Genomic DNA, 22,266 nt, shown 5'->3' with positions numbered 1-22,266 from the left:
GACGATTTAATTTATCACACCAAACACAACACCCCAACCCCACGGCCCTTCTGCGGGCATTTCTACTCACTCACCGTAATTATTTCACTTATCATTTCAAAAGACTGCTTCTGGCCTCCATCGCCATTCATACCCCAACAGGGAACGAGCCGACCGCCATTAACTGCTGTGATTCAGCCTCCGATTCATTTAAAACTCCATTTAAAAAGCAGTGAGTGGAATTCTGAAGAACCGATAGTGACTAGAAAAAAAGAGAAAGCTTTTCAATGCACAAAACTCTTTCATTAAAACCGTTCTGCTGCACTGTGTGCAGACCCTAACCAGAATGCACATCTCCTGTAAAGACCACCATTTTAAAGATTATCTTTGCTTATTAAAAGCCTTTAAGTGCCTCGCATTGCTCAATAAAAGTGAAATAATAAAGAAAAAAAACATGTGGGTTCAATGGCTTGTGAACTCTGTGCATGAATGAAGTAACCTTAGATTTCAATAAACAGTTTTGAGAACCCAAACATTATAAACTGAGAAAATCTGTTTTTCAGTACTTTGGACTTTTGATTTAAGCTAGAAGTCAAGAGACAAACATTATCTTTGTAAAAATGAGAGAGCGAGATCCGACCAAAAGCTCACTAGTCACCATCAGGGAAATACACTAGTGACATCTTGTGGCTATACTGAGTCATGCCTAGACCAATACCAGACCCTAAAACCCAGATCAAGAGCAAAACGGGAGCCTAAAGCTCTGACCTAGCTCTCTCAAAGTCTAAAGACAATTTAAGACCCCAAAATTTAGATCCAAGGACCGGACTATCAATTTTAATGAAATTATTCATAAAAATATGGAGAAAACTTTTTATTTTACATTGGTTTTAAAACTCATCAATCAATCAAGATCTCTTCACCCAGACCAAGGTCACATTTTATGACTTAAAAGTATATATTAAACTGAGCCTTCTAGAGCAAGGCATGTGATTCAGATTTCTAGAACACAATAATAATCAGATTAATATGACGTTTGAGGTCAGTACGATTTTTTTTTTTTTTTTTTTTTAATTTACTCAACATAGACAAACTGATTATAGTAGTGATTATTACGTAAAAAATCTATTTCAAATAAATGCTGTTGTAACTCTCTCTTCAACATTACTAATAATTTGAGCACCAAATCAACATATTATAATTATCTTTTAAGTATCATGTGCCACTGAAAACTGGAGTAATGATGCTGAAAATTCAGCTTTGTATCACAGGAATAAACTACATTATACAATTTATTCCAATAGAAAGCAGTTGTTTTAAATTGTAAAAATATTTCACAATGTTATGTTTTTACTGTATTTTTATCATTTTCAAATTAATGCAGCCTTGGTGAGAATAAGAGGCTTTCAAAAGCAAACAAACAAACCAAAAACCTAATGTACTCCAAACGTTTGAACGGTGTAAGGACCCAAAAGTGAAGATCTAAAGATTAATATTTACATTGTAAATATTTATCTTTCAGAGTTAATATTCTGTCATCACTTGGCTTCTTCTAGTTTATTTGACAGATGTTTTTACATTCTCTCTCCATTACTAGAACCTCAAGTTCATTAAAACACTGCATCTATATAAACTGCCACTTATCTCAGTCCATCCCGGAACTCTGTTTGCATCCTTCATCTGACGACCTGTTTCCGCTGTAGTCATGCCCAGAGGACACAGTAAAGCTCAGAATCTAATCTTAGCTCAAGGCTCTTCATTGCAGACAGCAACCAGACCTGCCCGTCTCTTCCATATCTCTCTTATGCATTAAATATCCATGTGAACTAATACAATTTTGAAACTAATGTCTGATTACATTTTCTTCTCCTCAGAGACAATAAAAACACATTTAATTTATAAACTCATGTACTTGGGCAATATTTTATTTATTCATCAATCAATTAGCCTTCCATCAATGCTCAGTTATAAACTATACAAAACTTCAGCATTTTATTTCCTTTGGACATAATCACTATTATTCTGGTCAAAGAGCAGTTTTCCACTTGGTTTGTTTTCAACTGCACACCACACACATACACACACACACACACACACACTACTCAGCAATACCAGCTACATTCATTTAATAGATGCTGTGCATATATCAAGACAGACATCCATGCAACATGTGTGCCGATCTTCTAGTAAAAGTGAATATACAGTGCAACCAGTCAAAATGTAATAATGTCAGTCTTTCATTATTTCCTTCAGTCCATCAGGCTCCAGTTGGTTCGAGTGTATATTTCAAGCACACAGGGGGAACAGACTGAGCATGCCCAGATGAGAGGGGCATGTAAGCTGGGTCGGGGGCCTGAGGTGACAAGGTAACTTGGAGATTCAGATTCATTTGCCAGATTTTTGAGCTTTCTGGGCAGATTTGGTCACTTTCCCGCTGCCGCCGATCTTCTTGTCCACGCTTTTGATGACACCGACTGCAACAGTCTGTCTCATATCTCTGACAGCAAAACGTCCTGGGAAAACACAGAAACACACACATTTCTTTTAACATGAAAATTGATTCATAAAAACCTAGTGTGTTTGTGTGACCTGACTAGACTTAAACTCAACCACAGTCATCTGTCAGAACTGTGCCTAACAAAAACAAGATTTTCTTTGTGAACACTGGTTTTAATGGAGATTTTAGGGGGAAAAATAATGAGAACAAGATGCAATAAAAATTATATGTCGCAGTGAAACGGCGGGTCAAAAGACATGAGAGAATGTATAATGAAACAGGCCTAATCATCAGTTTTATTGGAGTTGCAGCATCTGAGGAAATGTAATCCAGAGAGAGAAACGTGAAAATCATGAACTCATGTTTTCAAAGGGATGATGTGGAGTCTCACATCACTGATGAGTCAGGATCGACTGCAGTGAATCTCATTAATCATGAGACTGAGTGACCAGCAGTGAGTTGTGATAAAAATATCAAGGAACTAATTAGCAGAGCCTTGCACAAGGTTTTATTATATCTTATATTGATTATGTGTGGGTTTGACACAAATTGTTGAGTGATTTTTTTTTTCGATGTTAAAATTATTTCTACTATCCTTTTTAATGTTTTTAATGTGGCTGTAAGATGCCTTCAAGTTAATTTCTATGAATATTTTCCACCCTATGTTACCATTAATAAGCGGCCAAAATAAATATTTGTATTGTTAGAAATGCTGAAAAAAATTAAAATAAATAAATAAGCAATGCAAAACTAAACCAAAAAGGAAAACGATGAAAAACAAAACATAAAACAAAGCAAAACCAAACTAAATAAAAGAAAACAAAACATAAAAGCAAAGCAAATCAAAACATAAAATAAAGCAAACCCAAACAATAAGAAAAACTACATTTAAAGCAAAACAAAACAAAACATAAAAGAAAGCAGAATAAAAAAGTAAATCAAAAAAAGAATCAAAACAAACCATAAAAGAAAACAAAACAAAGCCAAGCGAAACTAAACTTTAAAACAAAAAACGGCAAATCGATTCATAAGCCATTTCATGAAAGGTTAGGAAGCGAACACATACCCAGTGGAGCGTACTGAGAGAAGCTCTCCACACACATTGGTTTTCCTGGGATCATGTCCACGATGGCGGCATCTCCAGACTTCAGGCTTTTGGGGTTGTCTTCCAGCTTCTTGCCTGAACGGCGATCAATCTTCTCTTTAAGCTCGGCAAACTTACAGGCAATGTGAGCTGTGTGGCAGTCTATGACAGGAGAGTAACCTGCGCTGATCTGTCCTGGGTGATTCAAAATGATGACCTGAAAAACAGAGAGAAAGAATAGAAATCCAGATAGAGATAAAGAAAGATATCAAGACAAACAAACAATTTGACAAAGACTGTTATCCCACCTGTGCTGTAAACCCTGATGCTTCCTGAGGCGGGTCTGACTTACTGTCCCCACAAACGTTACCTCTTCTTATGTCTTTTACAGACACATTCTTCACATTAAAGCCCACGTTATCTCCTGGCAGAGCTTCACTCAGAGACTCGTGATGCATCTCCACTGACTTCACCTCTGTAGTGATATTGACTGGGGCAAAGGTCACCACCATACTGGGCCGCAGGATGCCCGTCTCCACTCTGCCCACCGGCACGGTCCCTATACCTGAGGAGCAAGACATGGCATCTCTGAATAACCATGTTCTGTACACATAGTGATGTAGCAAAGCTTTCTGAACTCAAAATATAACGACAAGCTGATCTTAGAATGACATCATCCTATAAAATGTGTGGGTTAATCTCACCTCCAATCTTGTAGACGTCTTGTAGGGGCAGACGTAAGGGTTTGTCAGTGGGGCGTGCTGGAGGCATGATGGTATCGAGAGCTTCCAGTAGAGTCACGCCACTGGCATGCTGCTCCTTTCTGTCCAGCTTCCAGCCTTTAAACCACGGCATCTGCACAGCACAAATGAGATGATTTTATTAATCAAATCACTAGCATTCTGCCAATAGTTTAATTGGAAACTGCCAAACGGTATGAGGTCATTGCTGAAAACGAACACACACATGCTAAGGAGACTCACATTAGAAGACGGTTCCAGCATGTTGTCGCCATGCCAACCTGAAATTGGGACGAAGGGCACCGAGGCGGGGCTATAACCGATCTTTTTGATGTAGGCGCTCACTTCTTTAACGATCTCATCATAGCGTTTCTCACTGTAGGACGGCTCCGTGGAGTCCATCTTGTTGACGGCTACAATCAGCTGCTTGACGCCCAGCGTGTAGGCCAGCAGGGCATGTTCCCTTGTTTGCCCATTTTTAGAGATGCCCGCCTCAAATTCACCCACTCCAGCTGCCACAATTAGAACAGCACAATCCGCCTGGAAGAGAGAGCCACATTGTTTAAAGATACACATACTAATGTTTTGCATGGGTCACTCAATCTACAGGCTGGTAGGGAGCTTCTAACCAAGCATCGATATGCCACTCATTCTTGTAAAATACCTGAGATGTCCCAGTGATCATGTTCTTGATGAAGTCTCTGTGTCCTGGAGCATCTATTATAGTTATGTAGTACTTGGTTGTCTCAAACTTCCAGAGTGAGATGTCTATGGTAATTCCTCTCTCCCTCTCGGCCTTCAGCTTGTCCAGAACCCAGGCGTACTTAAAGGAACCTTTTCCCATCTGCCAAAACAAAAGTATGTGAGCATACAGGGGGTAAACGCCTTCACGGAGGAAAACATTGTTGTGTTGTGTGGACACACAAAAGCAATCATATTCAAAGATTATGACAGTACATATGTTATTTGAGCAAAAACCAACACCTATATTGTAATAACTTCTCAAACATTGATATTTTGCTTGGAATGTATAGTGGTGTTCCAGAGGTAGAATTCTGAATACCAGTATAAAGCTACTTTTTACCCAGGGTAATGAATCTCTGCTTTTGTAGGGTTAAAGGTGCTGTATGTAGGATTGACACCGAGTGGTTGAACTAGGTATTGCAGTCCAAATTCAAAATATTGGAGAGGGTTTTTTCACCCGGCCCCTCCTCCACAGACTTGACACACAGGCAGGTTGCCAGATTGATGACACCAACAGGAAACACCCCTAACCAGCCCCCCCTCCCCCCTGTCATGGACAGCTGACTCTGTGTGGTGGTCAGTTCACAGCAGTGACAGAAATTAATCTTTTCCAGCAAGTTTAAAATGATTTTTACCCTTTATGGGCATTTTTACCTTTGTAACTCCTTCTTAATATTAACTTCTTGATTATTGAACTGTTGTATAAAATCAAGATCACATTTGTGATTTTTGCGAAAAAATGGCACTCTTTGTGTAATATTGATCAACAATATGAAATTATATAAATATATAAATTTCTGCCCCCATATCTTGAATTTTGGGAGCATTCTAAATGCATTTTATTATACTGAATCATGCAGTAAAAGAACACACTCTTAATGAGCATTCAGTCGAGCTAGTGTTTAAGCACTCATAACTCCTCTCATAATCAATAAAGCTGTCCATACACGGTATGATAAATGAATCTCTAACTTACATCGTACCTACATCAGCACTTTGTTGCTTATGATGAGGGAATTCGCGAGTTTCTGTCTGAACAAAGCTCTGGGGTTTCAGCGATGACTGATCTGAACGCCTCTGATTGGCTACTGCATTCCTAAGCTCAACAGAATCGTGTGTGATTGGTTATAATGAGCAACACTGTAAAAACGCGTACAAATAAAATATGATGTAACATAACCAGGTCTAAATTTAATACAGCAATCGAAATTTAATTCGAAATCCCCCCCCCTTAATGCTTATGGGAGGTCCGGGACCCCACCAGCCCCCCCTCAATTCAAACACTGGTTTTAGGTTCAAATCGTGCAAGGGTTCATACATCATGCCTTAACATTTTGCCCTTGAGCTTGGCTCGAGAACTATCCCTTTAATAAATCAAGTAAAAATTTTCACCATGGAAGGTTGTAGGTTTTAATCATGGAAGGGATACACTATGCCTCAACATTGAGTTAAACCACTTGCTGACTGACTGTCATTGTAATACAAGTTTCACAAATGGAAAGTTGTAGGTTCATATCCCGCAAGGGTCCATACACTATGCCTCAACATTGTTCCATTGAGTTAAATCACTTACCCCAGCGGACTGTCTTTCTAATAAGTCTTTTACCAAGTTTCACAAATGGAAAGTTGTAGGTTCATATCCCACAGGGGACCATACACTATGCCTCAGCTTTGTGACACTGAATTTAATCACTTGCCCCAGTTGACTGTCTTTGTAATAAGTCTCTTAACAGTTTGCACAGATGGAAGCTTATGGGTTCATATCCCACAGGGGTCCACAAACTATGCCTCAACATTGTTCCATTGAGTTAAATCACTTACCCCAGCTGACTTTGTAATAAGCCTCTTAACAGTTTGCACAGATGGAAGGTTATGGGTTCTTATCCCACAGGGGTCCACACACTATGCCTCAACATTGTTCCATTGAGTTAAATCACTTACCCCAGCTGACTGAGCTTATAATAAGTCTTATGACAAATTTCACAACTGAAATGTTATAGGTTCAAGTCCTAGAAGTGTCCGTATCTTGTGCCCTTGAGCAAGGCAGTTGCTCTAGACAACTCTCGCTCTTATAAACTGCAGTTTTCACAATGATCCAACACAGTCCTGCTCGGATAAAGAAGCTTGTAGGTCAGGGATGGGCAACTGCAGTCCTGGAGCGCCACTGTCCTGAAGAGTTTAGTTTCACCCCTAATCAAACACACCTGCCTGTCATTTTCAAGGAATCCTGAAGACAAAAGTAAAAATTTTCAGGTTTGTTCGATTAGGATTGGAACTAAACTCTGCAGGACAATGGCTGTCAAGGACTGGAGTTGCCCATCCCTGTTGTTGGTAAAAACACCTGCTAAGACCGATAATATTCAGTGTCAAGCTTATCAATGTAGGAAACCTGTAACACAAATCCAGCAGGCTTCGTTGTGCACACAGAGTTTTACTACCCTTCATTTTGCTACTTGAAGAACAAGTTACCCTCAAAGACAGAGGTGAGGTGTCAGACCCACTGAGATTGCACCCATTTACTCAGGTCTCATTCTCGCAGTCTACTGTGCGTCAGGAAGACAGAAGTGCAGGGCCTGACTAATGGTTCTGCCTGCTCCAGAAATCCATTTATCTTTTCCTTTCATTTCCAACGGTGTCTTCCAGAGTAAATGTCTCAATGTAATTACACAGAAATTCTCCCTCTGCTCTCCAGTGAACGAAAGGAGAAGAAGGCAGTGTGATTCATGATGAGACTCTTACATAATTACCCTACACAGTAAGTGGGTTGGAGTTACCCATCATTCAGCACAGACCACAATTCTCACAAAGCATCAGGGATTTGGATAAGGCCACTTAAATTTAAATGGAAGGTTCAACTCAACTCCTTTTTCATTTGATCGATGTTTATTACTTTACCAACTTAAAATTATTCAGAATCTGGCTTCTAACTTAGCCATTTCACTCCACTTGAACACCAAATTGTTTGAGATCCTGTTTGCCTACCTCAGCAGCCTCTTTTTCAAACTTCTCGATGGTTCTTTTATCAATTCCTCCACATTTATAGATGAGATGCCCAGTGGTGGTGGATTTCCCAGAATCAACATGGCCGATGACCACAATGTTGATGTGGATCTTCTCTTTCCCCATGATGATACAGGACAGGAGGAAAGGATGGGAACGGATGGAGCTTTCTTCTGTCTACAGCCGTCGCAGACAAAGAACATTTGTACACATTTCATCTTAAGATCACAATTACATTTAGTCATTTAGCAGATGCTTTTATCCAAAGCGACTTACAAATGAGGACAATGGAAGCAATCAAAATCAACAAAGGAGCAATGATATGCAAGTGCTATAACAAGTCTCAGTTAGCTTAATGCAGTACACGTAGCAAGGGTTTTTTTTTTTTTATTATATAATAAAAAGAAAACAGAACAGAAAAAGAACAGAGCAAGCTAGTGTTAGAGGCATTTTTTTGCTTTTGTTAATTGTATAAAAAAGAAAAAGAAAACAAATAGATAGAATACAAAAGCAGTAAATGTATAGAGTGCAAGTTTAAAAGGGACAAGTTTTTTTTTTTTTTTTTAATAGAATTAGAATAGAGAGTGCTAGATTTAAAGGGTCAAATAAAGATGGAAGAGGTGTTTTTAGCCGATTCTTGAAGATGGACTGAGTTGGCAGGTCATTCCACCAGGAGGGAACATTTAATGTAAAAGTCTGTGAAAGTGATTTTGTGCCTCTTTGGGATGGCACAATAAAGCGCCGTTCACTTGCAGAACACAAGCTTCTAGAGGGCACATAAGTCTGAAGTAATGCATTTAGGTAAAGGGGTGCAGACTGCAGAGCCAGTGGTGGTTTTGTAGGCAAAAATTAATGCCTTGAATTTTATGATTTTTTTTATTCCGTAAACGGTCTTCAGAGCACAGCAGAACTAAGCTATTCAAGGTCATTTCTGAACATAAAATTAGAGATAAATATTTCAGATAAAATACACTACATCAATTAAATAATACAATTATAAAACATTATATACTATATAAAATATATGAAATATTACTTGAAAAGTTGTCATGAATAATACATTAATAAGAAAACTTTGACCTCAATCATTTTACCAGTTTACCAAAAGTCTTGCAAAATTGCAATCTCAAATTATTATTATTATTCAGACCAAACAATCCTAAAAAATAATGTACATACATTTTCAAAACTCACTTCCTTACAAGTTTACATACCCCTTGCAGAAACTGTAAGATAACTGTCTTTTTTTTTTTTTTTTGGCTTTATATATTTGACATTGCATAATATAATATTTGAATATATTAAACAAAACAAAATTATAAATTACACAAATCAAAAAATGGACATACCCTTGGCTTTCAAGATGTATGTTGCCTCTCTGAGCATGTTATTGTTTTAACTATAGTCAAATGAGTCCCTCAATTGATTGTTAAAGCTGGGTGTTAAAATCATACCTCCACCGTGGGAAGAACTCAAATGTGCAGAATATGCAAAGAACTTACAGTACCTGGAGGCTTTTTGTCAAAAACAGTGGGTAGCTTCAATGCTCGGGACAAACCAGAGACTCATGCACAACTATCACAAAAGCCTACGAACAGTTTTTGATGCAGGAGGAAACAACACATGAAATTAAGATGCAAGGGTATGTAAACTTTTGAACAGGATGTGTAAATCCTGCTATTAATTTGTCAACATATTACAACGTAAATATTTTGTTGAATAGCTTCATCAAGGCAGTACTTAATAAAAACACAGAATAGAAAAAAGCTGAGTATAGTTAAAGTCTATCAGCAGGAGGATGATTGTGGCCTCTTACCTGCAGCTGACAGGCAGACCCTGTTCTCCCCTCAGCAAACAGACACTCTGTGCTCCTGCAAAGGTGGCGGCACAGTCCAAGTCTGTGTGCGTAATGAACTCCCCCCACTTTGAGTGCCGCATTGCTGTATCAAAGTGGGGGGAGGCTGGTGGTGAGGGACTGCAGTGAGACAGCTGCAACAGCAGCAGAAACGAGCTGAGAGGAAAAGTACGAGAGATGAAGGACGAACACACTGGAATAGAGCAGCGTTCAGTGACTCAGCATCTTATCCTCAATTAACTCCTGCTGGATAAGAATCGGATTGGCTCCCTGTTTTGGTCTGAAATATGACACCTGCAAATTCCTAATATACGTAGTATTATTATTGAGAATGTTTATTACCAGGTTATTCTAGATGTAACTATTTCTGTCTTTAGTTAGTATTTTAGCACATCAGAAATTGTATGTTTATCATAGGGGTCTGATCAGTTTCCTGGTCTGTTCTTTGAAAATTCATCAATAAATTATATTTTGACATACATACATATACGTATATACACATATATATATTTAATTTATTTTTTAGTTCAAAATAATTTATTTGAAATGGAAATCTTCTGTAACATTACGAATGTCTGTCACTTTATGTCAAAGTAAATATCCAACTGAACCCAATCTTTTGAACAGCAGTGTAAGTATCACCTGATGACAGAGTAAAAAAAGGTGCCAGTGTTCTTCCAAGCATTGCTAGACATTTGGTTTCTAAAAAGACCTAAAAAGTCTAAGATTCTCCTGTGGCGTCATAGGAAGTTAAACCATTTTAAATTCCTTTTTGGATCATTTATGTTTACCAGAATAGATCAATGGGAGGCTAACATATTAAATATTGTTCATTGTCAGATTAGGAATTAAGAAGTCAAATCAGACCAACATGGTTCACTACCATTTTTTAATCAGGGACATACTCCTGATGTGTTTAACACACATTCGGTCAAATATTTCAATCAAACATGACTCAGAAACAGTGCAAATATCAATCACTATTTCCTAAGCATTTGATCAATGACCGTCTAATTGGCTAATAGAATCAAGTTATTTCATACAGTTAATAACACGTCTAGCTCAGCTTATTTGCAGTGTAAGTTCTAATAAATCACACAACAAACTAGTTGATTCTCTGGTCCGTCTCAAGAACGTCTGCTCTGACGAAAATAAAATAAAGCTACCACTTAAAATTCCCACAAATCTTTTTAAAAAGTTGCTGTTTTGTTTCCAAACTCAGCAGAGGAAAGCTTATTTGTTTATCATACTTTCCCCATCAGTCTAGTCAGATCCCACACAACCACCAAAGACTTTCCTTCGTCTAGATTTCCTCCATCTGTCAGTGAACAGCTCAGAACGCTTAAAGCACAGGAACGCCTCTCGCAGTGAACACACGAACATCACACATCCCCTGCTCGCCATCTCATTTCACTTTCACATTGGCTCTAGCGCGACCAATATTAGCTACACCTTTCTCCGTCAGTTCTTTTCAAATGTCTGATGTCCCAAGTCGTCCTGCTGCAAGCTGCGGCTACGTCCTGCGGCGCTTGGCTCCTCCAGGGCTGGAGGGGTTGCTGGAGTTCATCACCTTCTCCACGGCTCGACTCCTCTTCCTCTTTTCCCCGGCTGATTCTTTCGACCCGCTGCCCGCCTCACCTGAGCCCCCCCTCTCTGCCCGCTCTCTCTCTTTCTCGCGCCCGCTGCCCGACCTCTCCGACATCTTCACGGAGGAATTGCTGCCTGACGAAGGGAAAAGGGAGGGAGGAAATGGGGAAAAAAGGGTGGGATATGGGAACACAAAGAACAAACCATATTAAACCCACTATAAGAGAAAAAAATACTTATTTCCACCTAAATTTATTATTTCTATCATAATTAAAAAGTGGTGTGTAATTTCTGCACTACATGAAGCCCGACATTAGCATAACCAATTGTCAAAGTTAGTGGCGGAAGGACCTGTTTGTCCACACAATGGTAGATAGAGAAGAAAATTGAGCAGAAGTTTGGTACACTTCACCTTTAACTGCATGTCTATAAAATTTCCTCTTAATTAGTGCTGAGAGAAAGGTCAACCATATTTACATAATCAGCTTTACATAACGTGTTTTGACATGACAGCATAATTTGCCTTCTTAATAATTCAAGTTTTTTTTTCTAAAGCATGTGAAACTCAAGCACCAATAATGTGCTGACTTCCAAAAAATGCTTTTACCATAAAAAATACCCAAATCCCCCAAATAAGCTATTTCTGTTGTTTCTGCTCTATTTATGACAAAGCTGCTTGTTTTTAAACTTTTTTAATTAACGGAAACTGGGAATATAATGTATGATTAATATAATATACTCCCAAAATATAAATATGTGACCCTGGACCACATTACCAGTCATAATTACCACGGGGATATTTGTAGCAATAGCTAACAATATATTGTATGGGTCAAAATGATCAATTTTTTTTTATGCCAAAAATCATTAGGATATTAAGTAAAGATCATGTTCCATGAAGATATTTTGTAAATTTCCTACCGTAAATATATCAAAACTTAATTTTTGATTAGTAATATGCATTGCTAAGAACTTCATTTGGACAACTTTAAAGGCAATTTTCTCAATATTTTGATTTTTTTGCACCCTCAGATTCCAGATTTTCAAATAGTTGTATCTCAGCCAAATATTGTCCTAAACCATACATCAATGGGAAGCTCATTTATTCAGATTTCAGACGATATATAAATCTTAATTTCAAAAAAATGTACCCTTATGACAAAACTGCAAAACTGCATGTTCTTCAGTAAAAACACTAGGTATTGAAGAAAAATAAAAAAGAAATACCGTTTCAGATCACATCTTATGTTTTATTTGAATATTTTAATTTAGATATTTTAAGAATTATTTATTAATTTAAATTTATGGAACCATGCAGACCCTTCAAATTATTTGCTGAGGCCCCCCTGTGGGCCCGGCCTCCTGGATGATCAAGAAATAATCTCTGGTATAGGGATGTTAATTTTAACCGGTTAACCGTTAACCGACCGTAAGAATTTTTGACCGATTAATACAATCAGTTAAACGGTTTAAAAAGTCATTTATTTTATTTTTTTTCAGTAATTTATCAAAATATTTAAAAAGGTTTGCTGCATGGTTAAAATACGCTACGCGTATAAAAAAGTGTTTTTAGGGGGAAAAAAACGCAAGTCGCGTATAAGTCGCATTTGATTATTTCATTCAGAAATAGGCCTAATGCCGACGTGAAATGTTTACAAACATTATAATAAACACCGTAAACATAGCTAGGCTATTTTAGTTCCCCTCACGCCACAACAAATCGTGTCAATTAACAGTATTTAGAAGAGAACAAGAATTAAAAATATAAGAAGCCATATCAATATAAACGACAAGCCAAAACGAATTCATTTAGGCTAAAACGAAACTGAAACCAACGTTGGGTCTCTCATTTGACACAAAATCAAATATTTCCGTATTCGTGATGTATTTGAATGCCAAAATATTATTTATTATGTACTTCACTCGTGTTCCAATATCCACGTAAAACAAAATGTTTTGCATAACATCACAGTGGTACGGTGATAACACTTAACGGCACAGATTTTACTACATATTTAAACTGAGCAGTGTGTTTTTTCCATATGTTTGACTGACTGTATTGTATTATAATAATGAGCAGGCTGCATTGTCAAGGTAGCAATGCTTAACTGTGTGTGCGCATGCGGCGCCGGCGCAATCACTTGAATTTTTTCCTTCTAACAGTGGAAGCAGCAACTACTCCTTTTAGTCATAAAGATAATTGAAATTGTAAAGAAAAATAGGATGCCGCTTTCTGCCGTCTGTTTCCTTTCGCGCAGCACAAAAATGAACCGAAACTCTGCATGCTAGGCTACACTGTAAAAAATGACAGTGAATTTAACGGTAAAAGACTATAAAAATGCTACAGTAAAATCCTGTTAAATGGTTAACGGTAAATTCCCCTACTATATACGTTGAAAAACTGTATTGGACATTACATGTATTGGACATAAATTTTACGGTAGTATACCGTTTTTAGAAGTGAAAAAGGTATATTAACATTATATCAGTTAATGAAATTACGGTATTTAACTGTAAATTTAAGTTAAAACCGTAAAACCTAAAACGTTGCTACCGTATTTTTTACAGTAAAATTCCGGCAACCACAGCTGCCGGTTTTTTACCGTAAATTTTACGGATTTTTTTTTAAAGTGTACTTATTATAGTTTTTCTTTCATTTTCTTAATTTATTATTTAAGTAAAACTATATTTCTCGTATAGGCCTATTTATTATTATTATTTTATTATTATATTAATATATTATTACATTATTACTATTTATATAGCCTAGCTTTATTATGTTTTTCTCCGCTCGCAGAAGCGCTGCAGATGCGTGATGTGATATGAAGACCATGTGAATCCTCATGTTCTGTGTTTGCTGCTTTTTGCACACGTAAAATTAATCCCCGGGAAACAAATGTTAATATTTTTTTAACGGGTCACAGACACGTATCCTTTCTAATTTAAAATAATCTTGTCGGTTAACGGTTAATAATCGGTTAACGAGCGTCGGTTGTCGGTTAGGAAAAATAACCGAAATGAACATCCCTACTCTGGTACTAATAAAGTATTATTTTCACCATTTTCCACATTAATAAAGTCACTTAAAAACTTCTTCAAATTTTATAAATGTGCTTATGAGCTTTTGAAAGCTCACCATTGTCTAAGATGAGCTCATTTTATTGAATGAGCTCTGTGCTACGTCTGAACTGATTGCACTGTATTTTATATATAATCATTTTCTATTTTTAACGGTTTTAAATTCATTTTAAATACATTTTTTAATCATTTTAAAAGTTTTTAAATTCCTTGTTTTATTGTTGTGATTAATGTTTTTATGATTACTTAACTTCCTTTTATGTAAAGCACTTTGAATTACCATTGCGTATGAAATGTGCTATATAAATAAACTTGCCTTGCCTTGCCTAAGGCAAATAGCTAAGTCATACACATGACCACTACTAAAATGTAACAGTTTAAAGGGATAGTTCACCCAAAAATGAAAATTGTGTCATCATTTACTCACCTTCATGTCATTCCAAACATGTATGAGTTTCTTTCTTATGTTGAAGATATTTTGAAGAATGCTGGTAATCAAACAGTTGATGGTCCCCATTGACTTCCATAGTATTTCTTTCCCAACTATGGAAGTCAGTGGGGACCAACAACTGTTTGTTTCTTCAAAATTCTTCAAAACATCTTTTGTGTTCAACATAAGAAAGAAACTCATACAGGTTTGAAATGACACGAGGGTGAGTAAATGAAGACAACATTTTCATTTTTGGGTGAACTATTCCTTTAAGCCTTCGTTAGCAAGTAGTTCACCAATAATCCAAAATCTATCCATTAAGTTACTTCAAGTAGCAGGTACTATACTGGCGCTCTGTTCCAAACCCTAAATTTTAGCCAAATATTAAGACTTTCCTTTTGTGGAAAAGGAATCCCCTAATGCACTGCAATGTGCAGTGCAAAATCCTAGATAGGCAAAGCAAGATAAATGGTAATGGTTTTAATTTCCATTCAGTATTTGAACCTATATTTGTGTACCCTGTATATTGTTGTGTTCACACCATGTTGTAGTTACCGCAGTTCTATTCAGAGCTGTTCACGTCCTTGGCAACACCATTAATGGCAAAATTAATCTGTGCAATTTGCGTCATCAATAGACAAATCCACAGTATCTTATTACTAGTTGCGTGCTTGTGTATGATGTTGAGCAGGTTGTACATATTTGAGCTCTCAGAAAATTCCACTTTTACAAGTCATTGAGGACATGAATGATTTTTTCAAGTAATACACTCATAATTACGATAATTCTGAAATAACGTGAACACACCTTGTGCTTATAAGCTTATTGTATTGTTAGCAACATGCTAACACAACATTCTACTCAAAATACATTTGTGCTATTTGTATGCCGCTATTTGTATGCCTACTTAAAGTTGTGTGTTTTGACATGACAGCACAAATTGCCTTCTTAAGAATTCAAGTATTGCTTTCTAAAGAATCTGAAATGAAAACTGCGAGAATGTGCTGACTTTTAATCTATTCAAGAAAATAAACTTTTGACATGAAAAATATCTAATAATTATGATAATTCTGACTGAACACACCTTATGCTTATTGGCTTATAGTGTTATCATGCAAACACAACACTGACTGACTCTACTGAAGTTTTGAGTGTGCTTTGTTTGTGCTATTTGCACACCACTGCCTATGTAGAGGGTTCAAAATCAGTCATTTATAAAGTTGATATGCCATGTAGGCAATAAGTATGGGGCAAAACACCAGGTTTTGGAACAGAACTTGTATCTCTGATGCTTTTCAATTTAGAATTATATGTTTAAGATTTTAATAACCAAATTTTACTGTCTGCTTTAACAACTAACAATTTTCATATTGAAGGCTGAACCAGTGTATATTATTTCTTCAACCTTGTGACTGGAAATTTCTGAAAAACCGGTGAACTTGCAAGGGATCTCATTATCATATAAAGCTGCTGCTGCTGTTCAACAAACCTGTCCAAGCAAACCCTCAACATGCCGTGCTTCATACACAGAGAATAACAACAAGCTAAGGTGCACAGAACACATAAAAAAAGACAAAAGAGAAAGAAGGACAGCGAAAGAAAGACGAAGAGAAAGACGCACATGGTCAGAGGTCTCTGAAGGCTGTCTACAGAGGCCTCTGGTAATGAGCTGGTCTGTACTGAGCTCAAGCTGGAGTTTTGGAACAGAGCGAAACGTTTTCTTCTGTCCATACCTCGCAAAATCCTGGCCAGCCATACTGGGACCCAGACCTTTGAAAATGAGACACAAATGACCAGTGTGAGCCACGCTGAGCTTCACGCCAACGGGAGAACGATCCAGAAAAAAAAAAAGTGATGCAATGACGCAGGTTAGACGGCTTTCGTCAAAAAGAAAGAGAGAGAGAGGGAAAGGAAAAAAGAAAGGGGTGAGTAGATGAGGAAAAAAAAGAGAGTGAAGGAGAAGAGAACCTTCTTCATGGGTTGCGGGTGGGTCACTTTCTTCTTTGAACTCCTCCTTCACTTCGTCTTCAGATCCCACTTTACCTGCGCAAAGACAAAAAGAGCTTTTAAGTAAATCAGTAAAATCAAATGGACCAACTGTAAATCACAAGACAGAAACTAAGAGCGGCTCACCTTCCTTGACTTCCTGTATGATCTCTTCAGGCAGCACAAAGCTCTTCTCTGAGTTTGGAAACGGGAGTATTTCTGATTCGTGCTGCAGCAACAAAAAGTCATTGACTGATTAGATTTGAGAGGTATTGTGGAATCTACTTTATTTATCCCTGTTGGAAATTACAGCAATAAAAGATGAGTAGTCAGCTGATAATTTGTGATAATAATTAATTTTATAATCATTAAATGATAACTTCTGATTATAAATGGAATTAAATGTTAACTCTAGATAATATCTATTTTTAACACTCTCAAAAGACTTCAAAAGTAGAAAATTTATAATAAATGCTTCAAAAACTATAGTTATCAATTAATTGTCCTGACATATATCGATATAGTACCATCATGGATTTTTATTAATATTTTGATTTATATTCTCAGTTACCATTCAATTTTAGTTTAAGATTTAGTCACTTTGCGGTGTCATTTATTCACACACATATATATATATATATATATATATATATATATATATATATATATATATACATATATGAATAAATGACACCACAAAATGACTAAATCTTAATATTTAATTATTTAATATTTAAATACTAAATATATATAAAAAAATACATTATATATATATATATGTATGTGTATGTGTGTGTGTATTATATATAGTTTTCATTTTTTTAATTCTTTTTTGGTTATTTTAATACATTAAGTTAAACTAAATGAAAATGAGAAATGTTGCCTTGCAAACTAAACAATAATTACTTATTTCATTTCAGTTAAAAATTGTTTATTATAGTTTACATTTATTTTATTTCAAGTAACAAATATGTATTAGGGTCAGAAAGTCTAAGACCACTCGTGAAAATGCTTTTATTTAGCATTTTCTCATTAAATTTATTTATTTATTTATATTATTTGCATAACAATGAGAAGTTGAACTGAAAAAGTATTTGTGTTTACTCAAACATAAATACAGTCTTAGTATTTCAACATCTGACTATCACAAATGTGCTTATTTGATTAGTGACCGGGTGCAGAATCTTAAATAGTTTTATTAATTATACATCACAACGTTTCGTTGTTTTAAAAACCTGAAAACTTTATTTCCAGGGTTGAGAAATTATGCAATATTTCAATTTTAAATACCAAATTTTCAATCTAGAGTTTTGAATCCCACATATAATACATTACATTACTGTGATGTGCATTGCATGCAGTGAATGCATATCATAAAATAAATCTCATCATCCCAAGAAAGCAGGAGTTGAGTTGTCTTACCAGCGCCTGCATGTCGTACATGGTGCTCAGGTGATCCCAGATGACTTTAGATGACACCTGCCTGCCGATGTTCTGACTGAACTTATCGCGAATACAGATCATGTGGAAATGTCGATTCACTCCTGAAGATATGAGACAGTTTCACAGAGACAGCACAGAAAACACCTTTGTGTTGCCGTAAATTAGCGTAGCCATGATGCTATCATGCTAGTTAGCATCCGCGCTAATGTTTACGTCAACACATTCACTGCTATACTCCCTCCATAAGCACAATATTAGTGCTTCAAAATACAAATATTCAACGATAGTCTACAATATATCTCAAAACTGTAACAAAGCCGTGCATGCGATCACTATATTCAATTTTCTTTTAACAATTAGCGACTGGACTCGATAAAGCTCAATAAAGTATCACTGAAAACCCTTAAATTAACTCACTCTAAAACGCTTTATCAGTATTTTAAAATCTGATTGGTATGATTAAATAACTGCATTATTAATTGATTTTAGATACTTAAAAGGTAAAAAGGAGCATATGGTCTTATTTGTGATGTTATAAGCTATTGTTTCGCGTGTGGAGTTCAGGGCCTGTTATTTCACATAAATCAAGAATAAATTCAACTTACCTACGGGTTTATGACCCAGCATTGCGTGAAAAAGACACACTTCTACTTCTTGACTCCATACAATCGACTCCTCGGCGGTACAGATGCCGGGTTCTGCTCGTTTTTCGTCGGATGGCACAGTCTCTGCTTCCCCCATGTTTCTGCAGCGACACATTTACAGATGCTTCCCTCACTGCTTCATCACCACAGGACACCACAACCATCACAGATACATAACAGACCCAGAGATTATCTTAGATTTATTCTGTGGTTTCATCAAGTGTTTACCTATTTGAAAAAAAAAAAAAAGTTAATAATTGTTAATTATTGATTATTATTGAAAAAAATTGTTAATAATAGTCTCTTCACATTCAAATAATGCAATGTATAGGCCTATTATTGTTTACATTATACTATAGTTATCATAATTCCAAGGTTTGCATTATTTATTTACTTATTTGTTTGTTAGAATGGCACTCTTTTACTTGGAGGGTTTGTTAATAATACATGAAATATATTATTGTTTATATTACCATAATTCCAAGGTTTGCACTTTTTTTTTTTACACATCCAATTCGCACATTTTTGTTTGCAGGGGTTTGTTAATTGTCTCTTCACATTCAAAGTTATTTATATTCTTGTTTATTTCATAATTTCAAGGTTTGCCCTTTTATTTAATCTGAATATTTACATTTTACAACAGAATGACATTCATTTCCTTACAGGGGTTTGTTATTAAGCAATTTGATCTACAGTAGCTCTTCTGTTTGATTGGATCAGATGGTAGTTTTTGCTCCCCACATTCATCAATGAGCCTTGGGCACCCATGACCCTGACGCCGTTTCACCGGTTGTCCTTCCTTGTACCACTTCTGGTAGATACTAACCACTGCGGACCGGGAACATCCCACAACACTTGCCGTTTTGGAGATGCTCTCACCCAGTTGTCTAGCCATCACTATTAGCCCCTTCTCAAAGTTACTCAGATCTTTTCGCTTGCCCATTTTTTCTTCTTCTTCTTTGACATTAACCCTAAAAAGGACAAGACCATAAAGAGAACTCAGAAAATTAATTTATTGCTATTTATTGCTCTTTTTAGGGCACAAATAATACAATTTCATGATTTTTTTAAATGACATATTTTTGATTTTCATGTTTGTATTCCCCTTTGGGGGTATAAATTAACAAAAAAAAAAAAGAATGCATATTTGGCAATGCGTATTACAACATTTTAGCCACATTTTAAAACATTTATTCTCTCATAACTTTAACTAAACATTCTTTGTAAAATTCTGTTGAACAATAAGTATATTTATGAAAATAGCCTGTAAACTGTATCATATTTAATATATAAATTTCTAGGGCCTATACATTATAAATAATATGACCAAAACTTTACTGAAAAACCTGTTGTACACAATCTACTTCATGCTTTCTTTCCTGATTGATAGTTTATACTATACAAGTAATATACAAGTAAATTATTTTTTGCTCAGAAATGTTCATAACGTAAATGTAAGATAAACATTGAAGCAACTTGAGTTTACTTGATTATTTATTCATACACCATTTTTAAATGTTAAACAATTAAATTTTTTCATGTTAATGTAAATGTCAAATGTGACACAACAGGCTATTGGGGAACATTTTTTCTCAATTATCATTGCAATTAATTGCATTTGAGCCATAAAAGTCTGATGTATAAATATGATACTCAACAAAAAACACATGCAAATATGTTTTGTTGAGTATCATATTTTACACACACTGTCATTTCATTGTCATCCCAATCATACCTGCCATACTGATGTGCATATGTTCTTATGAGTACTTTAGCTTCTGCTTTACTTAATGGGACTTGTAGATTTACTTGCTTTATTCTTAAGTTTGTTTCGCCAAAATATCCACCTTCTCATTTCCCTCTACACCAACATGAGCAGAAACCCAAATGAAATGTGTAGATATACCTACCCAGAACTTTTATAGGCCTATATACTTCATACGGAATATCTCATTGATAATATCCATCCTAAACGATGACCTGCCAGATCTTATACTTTTAAGTGACGAGTGGCTGATTCAGTGACAGTGTTATTTTCTTCTCCTCCATCCACTGCAGGGCCAATGATATTGCCAGTAATTCTGTTGCATATACTGACAAACGATTGGTTACTCTAAATCACTCACTGGGATATATACTGCTGCACCATCATATCCTATTTCAGGATCTTTGGATTAAAAAAAAAACTGATTCTGTATTACTGTACTGTAATTGATGCAATCTTTTGCCATTGCATTACCTATCCATCCAAAACTTGTAACACACGCCCTCCTTCTTTCTTCTTTTGTGATTTATGGCAGTTGGCATTTGCACCACCTGGGATGGAGTGAGAAGTTCAGATGGAGGAATGGGAGTGAAAAATAAAAAATTAAAAAACTAAATCCTTCTAATCAGATCTGTATCTCGCGGAAATATGTAAGTAGAGCATCATATACCCTTAGCTGTTTCTGTGCATTCTGAAATATCCTTTAATGTTAATACATTAATTCCCATATTTCTTAATTTATCAACAAGCTGTTTCCTTTCTCTTGTATACGACTCACAATGTAGAATTACATGTTCGGCTGTTTCTGGTATTTCACAATAAATGCAGCAATCTGACTCACTTTTCCCTGTGGTGTGCAGGGAAGAATTTAGATTGGTGTGCCCTATGCGGATCCTGGATATTATAGTATCGTCCCTTCTATTTCCATATTTTCTGTTTTCAATGCCCACTTTAGGCTGGATAGGAAGTGTCTCCCTTATGTCTCTTTATTCTAGCTGTCTACCACATGCTTCTGGCAGCTGCTTTAATAATACATTTTGCTTCAGTCTTGCTTAAAGGGGTCATATGATGCGATTTAAATGTTTCCTTTCTCTTTGGAGTGTTACAAGCTCTTGGTGCATAAAGGCTTGTTCAGGTGTGTTTGATTAGGGTTGGAGCTGAACTCTGCAGGACTGCGGCTCTCTAGGACTGAACTTGCCTACCCCTGCTCTAGGCCGTGGCTCACTCTAGGCCACGGTGTGTGACACTTTTTCGTTGTGAAAGTGAAACTACTTTGTTTGGTCTTCCAAAAGAGGACGATATCCGCTTTGTCATGCCTGGAGCTGATCCGGGCTGGTCGCTGAGGAAATACATCAACTTCGCGCTGTAGATCACCGGATCGGCTTTCACCGTGGATGAAGCGGAGTCCAGCCCGGGGTCGTCACATGTGGTTGC

The 22,266-nt window shown here is 36.4% G+C and overlaps 2 protein-coding genes across 2 annotated transcripts; both read right to left on the bottom strand.

Moving 5' to 3' along the window:
• Positions 1-1,896: 1,896 nt before the first annotated feature.
• On the bottom strand, positions 1,897-10,707 carry eef1a2 (eukaryotic translation elongation factor 1 alpha 2). The gene is made up of 8 exons (XM_016497572.1): positions 9,861-10,707; positions 8,027-8,221; positions 4,965-5,144; positions 4,544-4,840; positions 4,265-4,415; positions 3,869-4,125; positions 3,543-3,777; positions 1,897-2,492 (listed from the first exon to the last, which is right to left on the bottom strand). The coding sequence occupies exons 2-8, from the start codon at positions 8,168-8,170 to the stop codon at positions 2,365-2,367; spliced, it is 1,392 nt and encodes a 463-aa protein (XP_016353058.1). The 5' UTR covers positions 8,171-8,221; positions 9,861-10,707; the 3' UTR covers positions 1,897-2,364.
• Positions 10,708-10,774: 67 nt separating this feature from the next.
• LOC107696984 (MRG/MORF4L-binding protein-like) lies at positions 10,775-19,293 on the bottom strand. The gene is made up of 5 exons (XM_016497573.1): positions 19,029-19,293; positions 18,403-18,524; positions 17,128-17,209; positions 16,963-17,037; positions 10,775-11,621 (listed from the first exon to the last, which is right to left on the bottom strand). The coding sequence occupies exons 1-5, from the start codon at positions 19,180-19,182 to the stop codon at positions 11,413-11,415; spliced, it is 642 nt and encodes a 213-aa protein (XP_016353059.1). The 5' UTR covers positions 19,183-19,293; the 3' UTR covers positions 10,775-11,412.
• Between the last annotated feature and the right edge of the window lie 2,973 nt (positions 19,294-22,266).

Source organism: Sinocyclocheilus anshuiensis, unplaced genomic scaffold, assembly GCF_001515605.1.
Source record: "Sinocyclocheilus anshuiensis isolate Anshui unplaced genomic scaffold, SAMN03320099.WGS_v1.1 scaffold130, whole genome shotgun sequence".
In the NCBI taxonomy this organism is placed as follows: Eukaryota; Metazoa; Chordata; class Actinopteri; order Cypriniformes; family Cyprinidae; genus Sinocyclocheilus; species Sinocyclocheilus anshuiensis.
This window is presented reverse-complemented; position numbering and strand designations above follow the sequence as displayed.

What these genes read in the sequence shown, in the direction of transcription:
- eef1a2 (XM_016497572.1), bottom strand. Translation starts at nt 8,170, where the DNA reads ATGGGGAAAGAGAAGATCCACATCAACATTGTGGTCATCGGCCATGTT. An exon ending in TGATCACTGGGACATCTCAG is followed by an intron (nt 4,841 to 4,964) that starts GTATTTTACAAG and finishes TCTCTCTTCCAG; the next exon opens with GCGGATTGTGCTGTTCTAAT. An exon ending in CTCTCAGTACGCTCCACTGG is followed by an intron (nt 2,493 to 3,542) that starts GTATGTGTTCGC and finishes GTGTTTTCCCAG; the next exon opens with GACGTTTTGCTGTCAGAGAT.
- LOC107696984 (XM_016497573.1), bottom strand. Translation starts at nt 19,182, where the DNA reads ATGTGTCGCTGCAGAAACATGGGGGAAGCAGAGACTGTGCCATCCGAC. An exon ending in GCTGGGTCATAAACCCGTAG is followed by an intron (nt 18,525 to 19,028) that starts GTAAGTTGAATT and finishes TCATATCTTCAG; the next exon opens with GAGTGAATCGACATTTCCAC. An exon ending in CATACAGGAAGTCAAGGAAG is followed by an intron (nt 17,038 to 17,127) that starts GTGAGCCGCTCT and finishes GTCTTTGCGCAG; the next exon opens with GTAAAGTGGGATCTGAAGAC.